The sequence below is a fragment of the Brachionichthys hirsutus genome, chromosome 4, assembly GCF_040956055.1.
Source record: "Brachionichthys hirsutus isolate HB-005 chromosome 4, CSIRO-AGI_Bhir_v1, whole genome shotgun sequence".
NCBI lineage: Eukaryota > Metazoa > Chordata > Actinopteri > Lophiiformes > Brachionichthyidae > Brachionichthys > Brachionichthys hirsutus.
Genome location: NC_090900.1, coordinates 508,982 through 526,247, shown reverse-complemented (window position 1 = coordinate 526,247; position 17,266 = coordinate 508,982). Strand labels below are relative to the sequence as shown.

General features: G+C 49.3%; 1 protein-coding gene across 1 annotated transcript in view; it reads right to left on the bottom strand.

The window, feature by feature from the left end:
• Window positions 1–16,462, bottom strand: part of LOC137917977 (golgin subfamily A member 7-like) — a 33,537-nt gene extending 17,075 nt beyond the window's left edge. Inside the window, exons 1-5 of the mRNA XM_068760719.1 lie at window positions 16,433–16,462; window positions 15,157–15,282; window positions 12,030–12,182; window positions 9,293–9,394; window positions 7,432–7,484 (exon numbers count right to left, since the gene is read on the bottom strand). Of these exons, the coding sequence (XP_068616820.1) occupies window positions 7,443–7,484; window positions 9,293–9,394; window positions 12,030–12,182; window positions 15,157–15,282; window positions 16,433–16,441 (432 nt within the window). The 5' untranslated portion in view covers window positions 16,442–16,462 and the 3' untranslated portion in view covers window positions 7,432–7,442. The remainder of the gene's footprint in view (window positions 1–7,431; window positions 7,485–9,292; window positions 9,395–12,029; window positions 12,183–15,156; window positions 15,283–16,432) is intronic.
• Window positions 16,463–17,266: the final 804 nt, after the last annotated feature.

Sequence of the window (17,266 nt, the reverse complement as noted above, 5' to 3'; positions counted from 1 at the left end):
GCCGAGGAAAGCTGCTGTGAGCCAATGATTTTACTCGCTACCTTCACAATGCTGGACAAACTGATTTTGTTTTGCACTGTGAGATTTCCATACCAGGAAATTATACAGAAGGTTAAAATGGACTCGATAAAAGATTTATAAAATAAGACCATCAAAGTTTTGTCCACATTAAAAGTGTTCAGTCTGCGCAGAAAGTGGAGTATCTGCAGACCCTTTTTGCAGATTGCAGAAGAGTTTTGGTCATGCTTCAGCTTATAATCGATCACAGTTCCCAGGTACTTGTATCGACCGGCAGGTGAGGGTAGGAACGGAGATCGACCGGCAGGTGAGGGTAGGAACGGAGATCGACCCCCAGGTGAGGGTAGGAACGGAGATCGACCGGCAGGTGAGAGTAGGAACGGAGATCGACCGGCAGGTGAGGGTAGGAACGGAGATCGACCGGCAGGTGAGGGGAGGGAAATTGACAATAATTATCCAGAAGAGTGAGATCAGGCCCAGGTTTGTTTGTCTTTTTTTGTTTTGGTTGGACAATAGCTGATTCAAAGTAATTTCTGGCACAACGTATAAAGTAAATGGGGCCGGGTCTAATACAGATCCTCACATAAAAATTACCCTAATGTTGGAATTATGTAAAAAATATTGGAGGATACGTTCATATGAGAAATCACTCTCCTGAGTTGAGGTTGTGGAGATTAGAAAACGGATCAACAAACGTAGGTGTACGTGGTACAACAGCAGAAGTCAAGGTGATGCCGAGTCGCCTGAACTAAGGAGCTACCAAGATTCAAGATGCTTTATTATCATTATGCGTACATAATAAAATCGTGAGAAGGCCCACGGCTTAAGGCACACATCATAACATAATCAAAATCAAAAACTAAATTATCTCTCTTAAAGAAACAATATATACACAGAGAGAGAGTGAGAATCACAGGCAGGAGTGCAGAATAGCAGCAGCAGCAACAGGACCGGCATAAAGCGTCCCAGATCACTACAAGGGAACGACTGCTTTCACAGCTCGGGGGAAGAAGCTGTTCCTGAGCCTCGCTGTGCTGCTTCTTATTGTCCTGAACCGCCTCCCTGATGGGGGCGGGACAAACAGTCTGTGGCCCGGGTGGGTGGGGTCTGTGGGCGGGACAAACAGTCTGTGGCCCGGGTGGGTGGGGTCTGTGGCGATGCGTCTGGCCCTCCTCTGGACTCTGGAGGTGTAAACAGAGTCCAGATCAGGCAGACGGTGACCCACAATCCCCTGAGCTGTCCTCACCACCCGGGATAGGTCCTTCCTGTCCTGCGCCGTGCAGCTGCCGTCCCACACGGTCGCACTGAGACACAGGATGCTCTCTATCGTGGCCCGGTAGAAGTCTTCAAGCAGCACAGAGGAGAGTCCAGCCCGCTTCAGCTTCCTGAGGAAGAAGAGCCGTTGCTGGGCCTTCTTCACCAGGTGTCTGGTGCTGAGTGTCCAGGAGAGGTCAGAGGAGATGTGGATGCCCAGGAATTTAATGTTCTCCACACGCTCCACTGCTTCCCCTCGTATGCACAGGGGGGCGTGTTCAGTCTTCCTGGACCTCCTGTAGTCCACTATGACCTCCTTGGTCTTGCTGGTGTTCAGAACAAGGCTGTTCCTCGAGCACCACAGCATCAGGTTCTGGACCTCCTCTCTGTAGTGGGTCTCATCGTTGTTGGAGATGTGACCCACCACAGTGGTGTCGTCAGCAAACCTCACAACCATGTTTGTGGAGTGGATGCAGAGCAGGGCTGAGAACGCAACCCTGGGGGGTCCCAGTGTTCAGGATCAGAGGGGAGGATGTGGTGTCTCCTATCCTCACCACCTGGGGCCGGTTGCTGAGGAAGTCCCTGACCCAGGAGCAGAGCGGTGGAGACAGTCCCAGGCTGTGGAGCTTCAGAGCCAGCATGTCCGGCGGGACGGTGTTAAAAGCTGAACTGAAGTCCACAAACAGCATCCTGACGTAGGTGTTAGGCTGCTCCAGGTGAGTCAGGGCCGAGTGAAGTGTCAGCGAGACGGCGTCCTCCGTGGAGCGGTTCCCCCTGTAGGCGAACTGCAGGCTGTCCAAGCCAGCAGGGACGGCGTCCTTGATGTGTTTAAGGAGGATCCTCTCGAAGCACTTCATCACCACCGGAGTCAGAGCAACAGGGCGGTAGTCGTTGAGGCAGGAGATGGATGATTTATTGGGTACCGGCACAATGATGGAGGACTTAAGGCAGGCAGGGACGGTGGACAGCTGCAGGGACAGGTTGAAGATGTCCAGGTGAACCCCTGCCAGTTGGTCAGCACACGTCTTCAGTGTCCGGCCTGACACGCCATCTGGTCCCGCAGCCTTGTTGATGTTGATCCTCCTCAGGGCTGAGGAGACCTGGTGCAGCTGCAGGACGAGCGGCTGATGCTGCACCTCAGGCTGGGGCAGATCCACAGACCTTCTGCTGCTCGGAGAGTCGAAGCGTGAGAAGAATCTGTTCAGGGTGTCAGGCAGGGTGGAGTCGTGGCTGGCGTGCTGCTCCCTGCGTTTGTAGTCCGTCACAGCCCTGATGCCTTTCCACATGTCACGTGGGTTCTTGTTCTCAAAGTGCTCCTCAATGCGCTGCTTGTATCTGTGCTTTGCCTGCTTGATGCCTCTTTTTAGCTCACTCCGTGCCCTGCTATAGGCCAGCCGGTCTCCTGCTCTGTAGGCTGCATCCCGGGCTCTGAGCAGAAGCCGCACCGTGCTGTCCACCCACGGTTTCTGGTTCGGGAAAACCGTGATCGTCTTTGTGGGAAGGACAGCATCAGTGCAGAAGTGAACATAGGAAAGCACAGATGACGTGTACTCCTCAAAATCTGCATCCTCTTTGAATACCTCCCAGTCCGTGTGCTCAAAACAGTCCTGCATAAGGTTGAGGACAAATGATAATTGAGTGAATCAATGAATGTGTCATTCATTCATTCATTCAGCTGCTTATCCAAAGTTACAGGTCACAAGTTCTGCTGGAACCTATCCCAGCCGGCTACGGGCTAGAGGCGAGGTCCACACAGACACACAACCATTCATGCACACATCCGCACGGACTATTTCGGAGTGACACGTTCACTTAATTGTGGTGGGAAACAGCTGGAGAACATGCAAGCTCTGCACAGAAAGGAATCAAACACGGAACCTTCTTGCTGTGAGACAGCTATGAGAAGCTAGGTGCTAAAAAGGACACTTTCTCTTTCACACCTGTAATTACCGTTGATGTGCTAAAACAACTAATTGCCCTTTGACCTAACAAGGCCACGGGCCTCGACCACATACCCACCCGGTTCCTCAGAGACGCAGCTGTCTCTATCGCCCCCGTGGTAACCCATCTGATAAATTTATCCATCAATCAGTGCCACGTCCCACAGGAATTCAAGACGGCGCGGGTTATCCCTCTGTATAAAAAAGGAAACAAATTAGAACCTGGCAACTACCGCCCTGTTTCCATCCTTTGTTCCATCTCAAAGGTTATGGAGAGAATAATCCAGGAGCAAATCAACCGCTACCTCGCCGAGCATAGCCTGCTCTTTGAATTCCAATCAGGCTTCAGAACATCCCACTCCACTGACACGTGCCTCATATATCTGACCGACTACGTCAAGCGTGTCCGATGTGGAGGGAAGACGCGTTATAATAATGACAGAGCGAACGGGCGGTGACGTCATCTCAGCACTCCAGAGTGGAAAGGAGATGCGACTCTTTAGCTGGAGCGCAAACCGAAGAAACGGGGAGACTGGGGGGGATGCTTTCTTGTTTGAACGGCGCACGTTTTCCAGAGGATGAAGGAGGACGTCGAGGCACTGAGCTCTGACTTCTGAGTCTGGAGCAGCAGACTTTGCTGCACTGGCAGGGAAGTGTGAGGCTGTTCTGCAGAACCCACATTCTGGAGGTCATTAAAGTGTGAGGCTGTTCTGCAGAACCCACATTCTGGAGGTCATTACTGTGAGGCTGTTCTGCAGAACCCACGTTCTGGAGGTCATTACTGTGAGGCTGTTCTGCAGAACCCACATTCTGGAGGTCATTAATGTGAGGCTGTTCTGCAGAACCCACATTCTGGAGGTCATTAAAGTGTGAGGCTGTTCTGCAGAACCCACATTCTGGAGGTCATTAAAGTGTGAGGCTGTTCTGCAGAACCCACGTTCTGGAGGTCGTTACTGTGAGGCTGTTCTGTAGAACCCACATTCTGGAGGTCATTACTGTGAGGCTGTTATGCAGAACCCACATTCTGGAGGTCATTAATGTGTGAGGCTGTTCTGCAGAACCCACATTCTGGAGGTCATTACTGTGAGGCTGTTCTGTAGAACCCACATTCTGGAGGTCATCACTGTGAGGCTGTTATGCGGACCCCACATTCTGGAGGTCATTAAAGTGTGAGGCTGTTCTGCAGAACCCACGTTCTGGAGGTCATTACTGTGAGGCTGTTCTGCAGAACCCGCATTCTGGAGGTCATTAAAGTGTGAGGCTGTTCTGCAGAACCCACGTTCTGGAGGTCATTAATGTGAGGCTGTTCTGTAGAACCCACATTCTGGAGGTCATTACTGTGCGGCTGTTCTGCAGAACCCACATTCTGGAGGTCATTAATGTGAGGCTGTTCTGTAGAACCCACGTTCTGGAGGTCATTACTGTGAGGCTGTTCTGCAGAACACACATTCTGGAGGTCATTAAAGTGTGAGGCTGTTCTGCAGAACCCACGTTCTGGAGGTCATTAAAGTGAGGCTGTTCTGCAGAACCCACATTCTGGAGGCCATTAATGTGAGGCTGTTCTGCAGAACCCACATTCTGGAGGTCATTAAAGTGTGAGGCTGTTCTGCAGAACCCACGTTCTGGAGGTCATTACTGTGTGAGGCTGTTCTGCAGAACCCACATTCTGGAGGTCATTAATGTGAGGCTGTTCTGCAGAACCCACATTCTGGAGGTCATTACTGTGTGAGGCTGTTCTGCAGAACCCACATTCTGGAGGTCATTAAAGTGTGAGGCTGTTCTGCAGAACCCACGTTCTGGAGGTCATTACTGTGTGAGGCTGTTCTGCAGAACCCACATTCTGGAGGTCATTACTGTGAGGCTGTTCTGCAGAACCCACATTCTGGAGGTCATTACTGTGCGGCTGTTCTGCAGAACCCACATTCTGGAGGTCATTAAAGTGTGAGGCTGTTCTGCAGAACCCACGTTCTGGAGGTCATTACTGTGTGAGGCTGTTCTGCAGAACCCACATTCTGGAGGTCATTAATGTGAGGCTGTTCTGCAGAACCCACATTCTGGAGGTCATTACTGTGTGAGGCTGTTCTGCAGAACCCACATTCTGGAGGTCATTAAAGTGTGAGGCTGTTCTGCAGAACCCACGTTCTGGAGGTCATTACTGTGTGAGGCTGTTCTGCAGAACCCACATTCTGGAGGTCATTACTGTGAGGCTGTTCTGCAGAACCCACATTCTGGAGGTCATTACTGTGCGGCTGTTCTGCAGAACCCACATTCTGGAGGTCATTACTGTGAGGCTGTTCTGCAGAACCCACATTCTGGAGGTCATTAAAGTGTGAGGCTGTTCTGCAGAACCCACATTCTGGAGGTCATTAAAGTGTGAGGCTGTTCTGCAGAACCCACGTTCTGGAGGTCATTACTGTGCGGCTGTTCTGCAGAACCCACATTCTGGAGGTCATTACTGTGAGGCTGTTCTGCAGAACCCACATTCTGGAGGTCATTAAAGTGAGGCTGTTCTGCAGAACCCACGTTCTGGAGGTCATTAAAGTGTGAGGCTGTTCTGCAGAACCCACATTCTGGAGGTCATTACTGTGAGGCTGTTCTGCAGAACCCACATTCTGGAGGTCATTAAAGTGTGAGGCTGTTCTGCAGAACCCACATTCTGGAGGTCATTACTGTGTGAGTTATTTTTAGTTATTATTATTATTTTTATTATTATTTAATGTTTATTTAATTGTATTTTTCTTAATATATCTTTATTAGTAATACACTTTATTTTCATTATTATAATATATGAATATATTGTTTTTGTGCATTATTTTAGATCATTACTTGCTCACCTGTCTCAGATTATGTTTCGTTATGTTCAAAAAACAAACAAACAAAAAAACAACGTATTGCTGCTGTCGTTCTTGTGTTATCTTCCTCCTTTTTTAGCGTTAGCGTCTTCCTCTGCCTTTTGGGTGCGAGCACAGGAGCCTTTGTCGGCGCAGAACGTTTCATCGGCATTGTGGGTCTTGCAAATACTGTACTGTACAGCACAGTATACAGTACAGTATAGTATACTGTACAGTACACAGTACAGTAGAGTACTCTACATCAGTCACACTGCTGATGTCAATTTGGCTAGTTGAGCATTCTGTACTGTACAGGAGACACGAGGAGATTGATTGACAGCGGCACAGTACAGTCCTTTAGCCAATCAGGATGCAGAACACGTTTAATGTTCAAGTACAGAAAAAGAAAACATGCAAAATGTAATTTAAAAACTCTGCGACGCAGCGAGGAAGATGAACCGCATTATATCGAGGGACTACTGTTTACTGTATTTTCCAGGACTCTCTCCCGACCACAGTGCACACATGAATGAATGAATGAATGAATTTTATTTTAGAACATGTATAAAAATATGTAAGTATTTGTACATACAAAAGAAAGAAATACTGATAAAAACAAAACAAAAGACATAACGAAACGCAGCACATAGTTTGAAAAAGGAGTAGGACGAAGTGGAATACTTTATAGCAAAGTATAGTATAGTTTATAGCAAAATATTCAACATAAATACTTGCATTAATAAACCAATATAAAGAAAACTATATACTCCTCATCATCCAGTTAACACCCTTCCTCCTTTGCTTGTTTACTTTCTCTGTTTTATTTGTTGATTTTATCTCTTGTTTTTGTGTTTTTTTATACTCATGTGCACTTTGAGGTTTGCTTTCAAATATAAAGTGCGTTCAACGTAAAATGTCTTGTTATGATGTTGCTCTCATTTGTCCGAGGGTCTGCTCAGGGAGTGCGTGTGTTCGCTCAGACGCACTGGACTGGGCCCTGTGTGTGTCTGTGTGTGTGCGTCTGTGTGTGTCTGTGTGTGTACATCTGTGTGTGTGTGTGTGTCTGTGTGTGTGTGTGTCTGCATGCTTTGGACCCGGCGCATGGTAGGATGACACCATGAAAATGAGCTTTGATGTCTTATTCCGTTGGGCTGCAAGGACTGAATCACGTTTGCCTTGTTGAGTGCTCAGGACACCGACGCTACGACGTGCATGCTAGCTGGGCTAAGTGAAGAGAGTCACAGTGTTGCACTCGGAATGCAGTTATAAAGCCTGTAACGCTGCATGAGACAGACTCATATCACACAAACAATAAGTGTGTGTGTGTGTGTGTGTGTACGTCTGTGTGTGTCTGTGTGTGTGTGTGTGTGTGTTCATCAGGAACTCACCGTGGCCGTTTCTATCTGGTCAGGCTTCTGTCTTCAAAGACGGTGACTTCAATCTGAAAAGGTTCAATCAAGGAAAAGCCCTTCATGGCGCTTCATTTAACTCATTTAACTCATTTAACTCATTTAACTCATTTAACTCATTTAACTCATTTTACTAAACTCATTCTGAGACTGGAGATTTATTTTTCCACGTTAACAGAAAAGGCTCTTAAAATAGCAGCCGTCATTCTTTCCACCGCCTCCTACATTTTAGAACCATTTCAAGAACCTTTCGCTCGCCTGTCACCAGCGTGCAGCCCCCCACCCACCAGCGTGCAGCCCCCCACCCAGCAGCGTGCAGCCCCCCACCCAGCAGCGTGCAGCCCCCCACCCAGCAGCGTGCAGCCCCCCACCCACCAGCGTGCAGCCCCCCACCCAGCAGCGTGCAGCCCCTCACCCACCAGCGTGCAGCCCCCCACCCACCAGCGTGCAGCCCCCCACCCAGCAGCGTGCAGCCCCCCACCCAGCAGCGTGCAGCCCCCCACCCAGCAGCGTGCAGCCCCCCACCCAGCAGCGTGCAGCCCCCCACCCACCAGCGTGCAGCCCCCCACCCAGCAGCGTGCAGCCCCCCACCCACCAGCGTGCAGCCCCCCACCCACCAGCGTGCAGCCCCCCACCCAGCAGCGTGCAGCCCCTCACCCACCAGCGTGCAGCCCCCCACCCACCAGCATGCAGCCCCTCACCCACCAGCGTGCAGCCCCCCACCCAGCAGCGTGCAGCCCCCCACCCAGCAGCGTGCAGCCCCCCACCCAGCAGCGTGCAGCCCCCCACCCAGCAGCGTGCAGCCCCTCACCCACCAGCGTGCAGCCCCCCACCCACCAGCGTGCAGCCCCCCACCCAGCAGCGTGCAGCCCCCCACCCACCAGCGTGCAGCCCCCCACCCACCAGCGTGCAGCCCCTCCCCCACCAGCGTGCAGCCCCTCCCCCAGCAGCGTGCAGCCCCCCACCCACCAGCGTGCAGCCCCCCACCCAGCAGCGTGCAGCCCCTCCCCCACCAGCGTGCAGCCCCCCACCCACCAGCGTGCAGCCCCCCACCCAGCAGCGTGCAGCCCCCCACCCACCAGCGTGCAGCCCCCCACCCACCAGCGTGCAGCCCCCCACCCAGCAGCGTGCAGCCCCCCACCCAGCAGCGTGCAGCCCCCCACCCAGCAGCGTGCAGCCGTCCCAGAGTGTCAGAGAAATGATCCAGATCACTGTCAGTCCTGTAAACCCAGCAGCCCGAGGGGGGGGGGGGGGGGCAGAGCTCAGCTGGGAACAATCTCACTCATATTTTGTTACCCCTAAACTCACCATTAGCTGAGCTGTTGAGTCACCCCAACAGACGCTGATTTTACGCAGATGCTATGGATCGCATATTAACTCTGATCCGGTGCTTTTACGGCGCTGGATTTCCTGTAACTCCCCGCCCCGGCGCGTTCCATTTTTATCCAGAGGGCCTGTAAATCACTTCATCGATTAGATTATTGTGAAACCTCCTCGTTCTACTCAGACGTTGCGGTGTCGTTATAATGCTTAACAAGCTAAAGTTAGCCAGTGATTCAACATCCCGTTCCTGCTCCCCACACATCTGCGTTCTGTGTAACCAGATGGTTTCATGTAAAAACAGACTGCGCTTCTGATTTGTTTGTAACGGAGGAAATCGGAGATTCAAGTTTACGCTGACCATTGTTTGCACTGCGTTCCCCAAACGGGGTGACATAAATGCCTGAAACCAATCCAGGGATTGGACAATTGTTTGCCTTTGTTTATTTATTTATCGGCTGGGGCGGAGCGCCCAGAACAAACCGCGCTTCCTGGACGCAGACCTTTAAGAGCAGGATACGACTCGAAGACCTCTCTCGACGGGGTCGGTGAGCAGGAGGCCCCGGGGAGCGTAGACCTTGTCGTTCTGCTCCTGGATGTATTTAGCAATCTTCTTTAAAACCTGAAAATGGACAGCAAACCGTCTCAGACACGTTTATCCCGTTTATCCCGTTTATCCCGTTTATCCCGTTTATCACGTTTATCCCGTTTATCACGTTTATCCCGTTTATCCCGTTTATCCCGTTTATCCCGTTTATCCCGTTTATCCCGTTTATCCCGTTTATCCCGTTTATCCCGTTTATCCCGTTTATCCCGTTTATCACGGAGGGAGCGTTTATCCCGTTTATCCCGTTTATCCCGTTTATCCCGTTTATCCCGTTTATCCCGTTTATCCCGTTTATCACGTTTATCCCGTTTATCACGGAGGGAGCGTTTATCCCGTTTATCCCGTTTATCACGGAGGGAGCGTTTATCCCGTTTATCACGGAGGGAGCGTTTAGCTATCGATCTACACGGTGACTCGACCGCTGATCCGGGGCTGCCTTCAGCCGGCTCCGCTGCATGCTTCTGGATGAACACGCCAAATAAACGACGCATCCGGTTTTCAGCCACCACTTAGCCGAAACCCGAAGCTCAGCATCGGTGTGATTGATTGATTATTCCTGCAGGAGAGACAATCTGCACCGGTTCAAGGACGCCTCAGGTCGGTGTCTCCAAATGGCTGGACCAACAAACCAGACCAGACCCCACCCGAGAAAGGGTTCTGTTCTGTCGGCGTGCTTTCGACCACATAGTTTAGTGCGATGGTTAAACTTGGCGACAACATTCGGTGTGGAAACGACCGTCGCTGAGAGAATCTGGAGGAAGTCCTGAAAGACATGAAGGATTCTAGATTGGGACAGCTGGTGCTTGACGTTACATACAAGTCTGAGAATTTGGACCGCCCCTCAGACAAGTTTGATCCCGTCGACTTTCAACGATTGAGTCAAGACAGCCTGACATGGTTGAAATAAATCTCAACAGCACAACACACTACGACTATAAATACTGAAGTTACTGGTTTTGAGGATCGGACCGATCTGAACCGAACCACACGCACTTGGAATTTTACACTAAGGATTCCAGTCAGACTGCAGGGACCCCCGTGGAGGCGAGCCCCCCACCTTGAACCTCTGGTTTTCATTATAATACTGGACATGCTTTTCAACTCATTAGTGATTTGTAAAAAGCGGACCACAGATGTGTTACAGATTACAGATGTAACGTAGAACGCTATCGTTATTGAAAGAACATGCAAGCAGGCATGAGCAGACACAATGATTTCTCTTGAGATCAAAGAGAAACTCCTGTGATCATGAATAGGTGTATCTGTGATGAACCGGCGGCTTGTCCAGGGTGTGCCCCGCCTCTCGCCCATTCACTGCTGCGATAGGTTCCGTTGACGGACAAAGCGGTTCAGAAGATGAATGACTGCTTTGCTGTGGGGCTAGCATGATGCTAACATGTCGCCCAGGTCGTAATTGAATACATTTATCCGGCTCACTTTGAAACGTTCGGTAACATTGCAGTCAGTGGAGCTTCAGAATGTGCTCATCAATGTCGCGGTTGATTATTGAATAATGTTAATGGAATGAGACACAGTCATGTAGGGGGGGGGGGGGGGGTCTCTATCTCTCCACCGAATTTAATCTGGTTCTGATCCAGAATGAGGTCAGGAACAAATATTACATTTTAACATTAAACCCATTTATGGATTCAAGAATCAGTTAAAAATAAAATAAGCTCTGATTCACTGGTTGGAGTATAAAGACACCAAGAACAATCTAGAAGCTTCTGGTGCTGATCCAGATCACCATGTGGACGGTGCAGATCCAGTTGGGAGGGGGGCGAGCTGCTTGGGGGAGGTCTGTGCTCTCTATGAGTCACTCTGTGTTTGATGAAACAAATCCTAGCTGGGTTGTCAGACCTTTAAATCCCGGCTGGATGTTGAACTGAAGCACATTTTGTGACCATGCCAGTCTCATGCTTGGATTCTTGGAAGTGGTTTTACAGTTTGCTCGTGTTCGGGCTAGCAGGCAGCTAGCATTGATCCCACCGGGATGCCTCTGCAGAGCCAGCGCGATCTGCTGCTTGTGGGTTAGAGTGAAACGCAATGAACGGCGGCCTCCTTATAGGGGAACAAAAAAGATCTCCACGTTCCGTTACATCATTAACACTCAATCCTGGAGAATGCACCTCAACAATAAAATGATGTTTCTAAGCTTCAAAGGGTTCATTGAAATAGAATTAGTACCACAACTTGGAAAACCCTGAAAAATGCTAACGAGTGTGATCTTCAGCATGATGATGATGTCATGTGATCAAAACGTAGGCATCGAATGAACAGGAACATCTCCATCTGAGGCAGCAGTATGACGAAGACGAAAAGATGAAGAACAAGATCAAGAGGATGTCTAAACAGCAAGTCTTTGATCTGGAGCTGCATCTGAAATTGTGAACCAGGGCACAGACGGAAGATCCTCCACAGCATCGGTGCTCCCGGAACGAGCCCGGCTTCTCTGACCCACTCTGACCCTCCCACCGGTAAAGGTCATGGTCATCTGCGCCCTGGTTTAGAAAGCACTCACAAAGGTCCCATCATGCCAGCTTCAGGCCGTGGCAGAAGGCCTTCTGAGCCTGTTGTTAAATCTGAACATTGTGAACCGCATCAAGCAATCAGAAATGGATGAGTAACGGCCTAACGACATGAGGCTCACCTTCTCGTAGTGCGTCTCCACACACAGGAAGACGGCGTACGCTGTGAGGCACGCCAGGCAGCCCTCGGCGTAAGACTGGCTTCCCAGCTTCTCCGCCTCAGCGTACAGGTTGTTCAGCGTCTGCACCGTCTCCTCAAACCGCTGCTTGTCGATCTAAAGCACAAGGACACGTCACAACGACATGAGGGGCTCGCGTCGTTGTAAAAGGCACGCCGCCTTGCACGGAGACAGGAGTGTGTGAGGGCGTCCTGCCCCGCTGGGATATTTGATTCTTGTTAGCGCCAGATTGTGTTCTCCCATTCTTCCCAGCTGCATTTTCTTGGACTGGTCATGCATCAGGGAGTGCTGGGCCTCGTTCCCACATCGGAAACACCTCCTGGAATGCTTAAGATGCCGTGGCCATATGCTCTGTGAATGTTTCCACGTATTAGCCGACAGGAGACAGGACAGGATGCTGGAAGCAGAACACAGGAACGGGTCTCGATGCTTTCTCCTTCTCCAGTGGCACACCTCGACTAAGATGAGCATATGCCTGGGATGCTCTGCAGACTGCACACGGGCTGAGAATCAAGCCAGCAACGCTCCGGCAACGCTCCGGCAACGATCCGGCAACGCTCCGGCAACGCTCCGGCAACGCTCCAACAAAGCTCCGGCAACGCCCCGGCAACGCTCCGGCAACGCTCCGGCAACGATCCGGCAACGCTCCAGCAACGCTCCAGCAACGCCCCAGCAACGCCCCAGCAACGCCCCAGCAACGCTCCAGCAACGCTCCAACAAAGCTCCGGCAACGCCCCGGCAACGCTCCGGCAACGCTCCGGCAACGCTCCGGCAACGCTCCAGCAACGCTCCAGCAACGCCCCAGCAACGCTCCAGCAACGCTCCAACAAAGCTCCGGCAACGCCCCGGCAACGCTCCGGCAACGCTCCGGCAACGCTCCGGCAACGCTCCAGCAACGCTCCAGCAACGCCCCAGCAACGCTCCAGCAACGCCCCAGCAACGCTCCAGCAACGCTCCAGCAACGCTCCAGCATTCCAGCGGCCTGCCACAGGCAAGACTGGTGGAGGGTGGAGAACTGCTGGCTCTTTGACCGTCAGACAGAGTGGATGATGATGATGATGATGATGATCTCTGTGTAATAGTGAGAGGAAGAAGGAGCCCCAGGCCAGATGGGCCTGCCAGGAGCTGCCAGGAGCTGCCAGGAATGCAACCAGCAGCTCCAACACACCAGTGGTCTCGAGTGTGTTCGGTACCCGACCTTTGTTCTCCTCATTTTCCAAGTCAGAGGCCGCCGCTGAAACCACATTATTCCGAGCATCTTTCCATGACGTCAACATTCCAAAAATGAAAGATGAGAAATCAAGTCGAAAAAGAGTTTACAGATTGAAGGGAGGAAGACTTTCTCTTAATTGTTAAACAAAATGTGAACCCAGGCGTTAGACTCAGGCCAGAGGTCTCCATCACAAGAACTGCATGGAGCGGCTTTGGAAGCTTTCCCAGTTCAATGGCAGCATCGACCATGAAAGAGCACCAAAAATAAGAAGGGGAACACATCGATGCTACCAACCTAGCGAGCCATGAAACATCCTGCTGCATCCTGAGAACATTCAGGTGCTCCTGCCTTGCTTCCAGCGTTAGTAGAACCTGGAGCGGTTCTAACACACCAACACACCCAATCGGTCTTCAGGCCCCCGCTGCGTGTCAGCGAAGAAAGATAGCTGGAAACTAGTTGTGTTGTCCCTATTCAAAGAAACGTGTTGCCTATTTTATACAGAAATAATAATGTTAAGAACTAGAGAAGCACTCAGAGAGCACAGACCTCCCCCAAGCAGCTCGTTCCCCTCCTAACTGGATCTGCACCGTCCACACGGTGATCTGGATCAGCACCAGAAGGTTCTAGATTGTTCCTGGTATCTTTATGCTGTGTATAAAGATACCAGGAACATGAAAAGTCAAAGTGAATCAGAGTTGATGTTTATTTTTAACCGATCTTTGAATACATAAATGGGTTTAATGTTAAAATGTAATATTTGTTCCTGATCAGATCCAGAAGTCATTTTTCATCATGGTTCAGATCGGACCCCTTTATGACCGCGCTCCAGATTATTTTTGTATCCAGACGGGTATCCGGATCGCTCGACCATGCAGCGTCAGCACCCTGAAGTTACTCAAACTACCTGCCAGTCTGCACGTGGGGTTTAGTCGGGCTCCAGGTAGACAGCATGTATTTAGAACAGGAACTGGGCCCGACGTAAAACACAATAACATATCAGCTTTTTCCAATAACACCCAAGTCCATGTGCTTTGACGTCCCAGAGAGAAAGCATGCTCCACTCGTCCAGCATTCTCTGTGTGTGTGTGTGTGTGTGTGCTGAATCCTAGCAGGAACATAGACCACCCAATTAAGTGCCAATAAAGCACCAGTGGGAGCTTCTGGTGTTGTGGAGCTGCTCTTTGGAAGCATCGGTGCCTGACTTCCCAGCGCCAAACGGCGATCGCTCTACCGTGAGACTGTAGCTGAAGACTTATCTGCGGCGTTTGAACGAAGCGTTTCCTGCTGGAAGGCAACCCTTCCCTGGCGTGGGCGTGTCCTCTACGTACCCATGCTGATGCTTCACTCGCTGAAACGCATACACACTGGCTGAACGCTGTATTTTTTAACCACCATTGTTTTCATGCTCATCTTCCTGAACTTTATTGACACAGCAAAGGTTCTAGACATGAACTCCACGAGAGACCAGCGCCCTTCACCCTCTTCCCGCCGGGAGCGGCACCGGGCCTCCCTCTGACGGGAAACATGAGGCGCATTGAGGAGCAGCTGTACAGCAACGGAGGAAGCCCTCAGACGTGGCTGCTGCTCATAACAATGAACCAGACATGCTGCTCTGGATCAGGGCTGCAGGATATGCTGAAATCATTTAAATGTGTATTTTTAGCTTTGGTGAAGCTGTTCAGGAGAAACTCACTTAAAAATCAGGAGCAGGGCCGATGCTTTTTCACAACAAATATATGAATTCCTGATTTTCAGATTAAAATCTTTGGATTTCGGACCGGCAAGGAAAGATGTTTGAAGCTTCCTCTACTTCTCTTTTGACCCAACAATCAATCCAGGCGGTGCAGCGTTTCCTACCCGGGTCTCCAGCTCGGGGGGGAACTTGGTCTGGAACCGGCACACGGTGCCGTTGGTGTAATCCCTCTGAAGGAACACTTTGGCAGAAATGGCTGCCTGCTGCCTCATGTCCTGCAGGCTGTGGGTCTGAGGAAACAGGAGTACAAATCATGTATATTTCTCTGGAGAATCACATACTTCATTTACATGTACGGTTCCATAGAACTAGTGTTTAATAAGAACTATTATCAAATGCATGTAATTTTTACTCAATTCTATAGTAATCCATACACATGATTTGATTATCAATTTTTAACAGGTTTTTCTTACTTTTCATGAATGTTAATCTTAGATGATTATTTGTTTACTGGCAATTTATTCACAATGTCCAAAGAAAAGATCATTTGTAAAGTGTATTAATGTTGAGATTATTGTAAAAGGTTTTACTCTAAACAGGAAACAGATCTTTACCATCTGTAGCTTTAAAAAGAACAACCAAAAAGGATTCTGCTTCTTGCAATCAACTTTTAAGTATCGCATTAATAAGCTCAAATGGCCACTTAAGAAACAGTACATTTACTCAATTTGGCTTCAAGGCCCTGTTTAAATAATAAGATGACATGTAATCATACCAAACAAGGTATTTACAGTACATTTGTAAGATTTTCAATATATATATATTTTAATTAAGTGATTTGTGAAAATCCTTGAATGATTAATTTCTGTAATCTCCCAAATGCAAACAAAGTGAAAATCCTCAATGAATGTGCTGATGGGGTGTGTGGGGAGGCTTGGTGCTGCCCCCCCCCCCCTTGGATGACCGTAGCACCCCAACAAATGTCTGTAGTTTAAAGTTTGCTCAGTTTTTCCGTGTATCTTTTCCTTTTTAGCTCTTATTTAACTTCCTTTTTTTTTTGATTGATTTTGCTTAGTTAATTTGAACTTGAGGGGAGGATTTTTCTATAAGCCATACTTCATGTTCATGTACATCTGGCACACACATATTGATATATCGTCGCAGATTAATCGGTAATTCATCTTCTTCGTGTGCTCTGATGTTATTACCTCCTGTAACATGCTGGCATGCTAGTAATTAAGCACCTATTCCTGGTGAACGCCAGAGCGCGGCTAGCGCTGCTAGCGCTGCTAGCGCTGCTAGCGCGGCTAGCGCGGCTAATTCCTCTCGCTTTCTCCGACACGCACGCCAACACGCCGAGAACACGTGATAACACACACATCCATTCCTTTCACGGCACCGACAGATGCGGAGTAACGTCAGAAGACAGAGCTAGCTTACCTCCGCCATGTCGAACAGATTGTGTTTATCTTCCGGTACCAGCTAGTAGCAAGTACTACAAAAGAACCTTTCCGGGTGGAACCTTTGTGGCAGAACATTGGTTCCGGTTAGCGAACGAGGCATTACAATATATTTTTCTTCTACTCGTCTACATTCAAATTCCAAATATCACACATTTCCCTTTGTAATCACAGCTATGGTGATTGTAAAATAAATTAGAAGCAATGTTTTGAAGGGTTTTAGTCTAATATATGATTATTAGGCAGAATAATTATGTTATGTATAGTAATGGAGTAATTTTGATAGAAGGTGCGTAGTTTGTGTTTTATTCTGTGTGTAAATAATGGTCATTACAGTTCAGTATTTTATGTACACACAGCTTTGAATGCAGTCAACAGAACATTACTTTGTCTATTTAAAAACTCAGCGCTTGAATTTTGACTTGACTCAGCAATTGTCAGTGAAACATTCCCAAATACTGGTATTGATCCAATTGTGTGTCCGGTGGGGTTTCTGAGACAACAACAACACAGAACTCAGTTTGTGCTTCTTCTTTTTCTTTTCTTTTTTTTTAGAGAGAACAAAGTATTTATACAGAAGAGGGGCTGATGTGCCTAACCTCGAGGCATCATAGAGCCCAAAAGTTCTACAGATAAATTAGACCACCTGCCTTGTGAAGTAGTATGTGTATGTAAGGGTTTATTGTGACCATCCCACCAGTTTCTTTTCTCATTCAATCAACGGCATAACCCCCCCCCCCCCCCCAAAGCATGATAATACAGTATATGAGGAATTAAAATCAAGTCAATTTTTAACTACAGAAAAAAGTATACT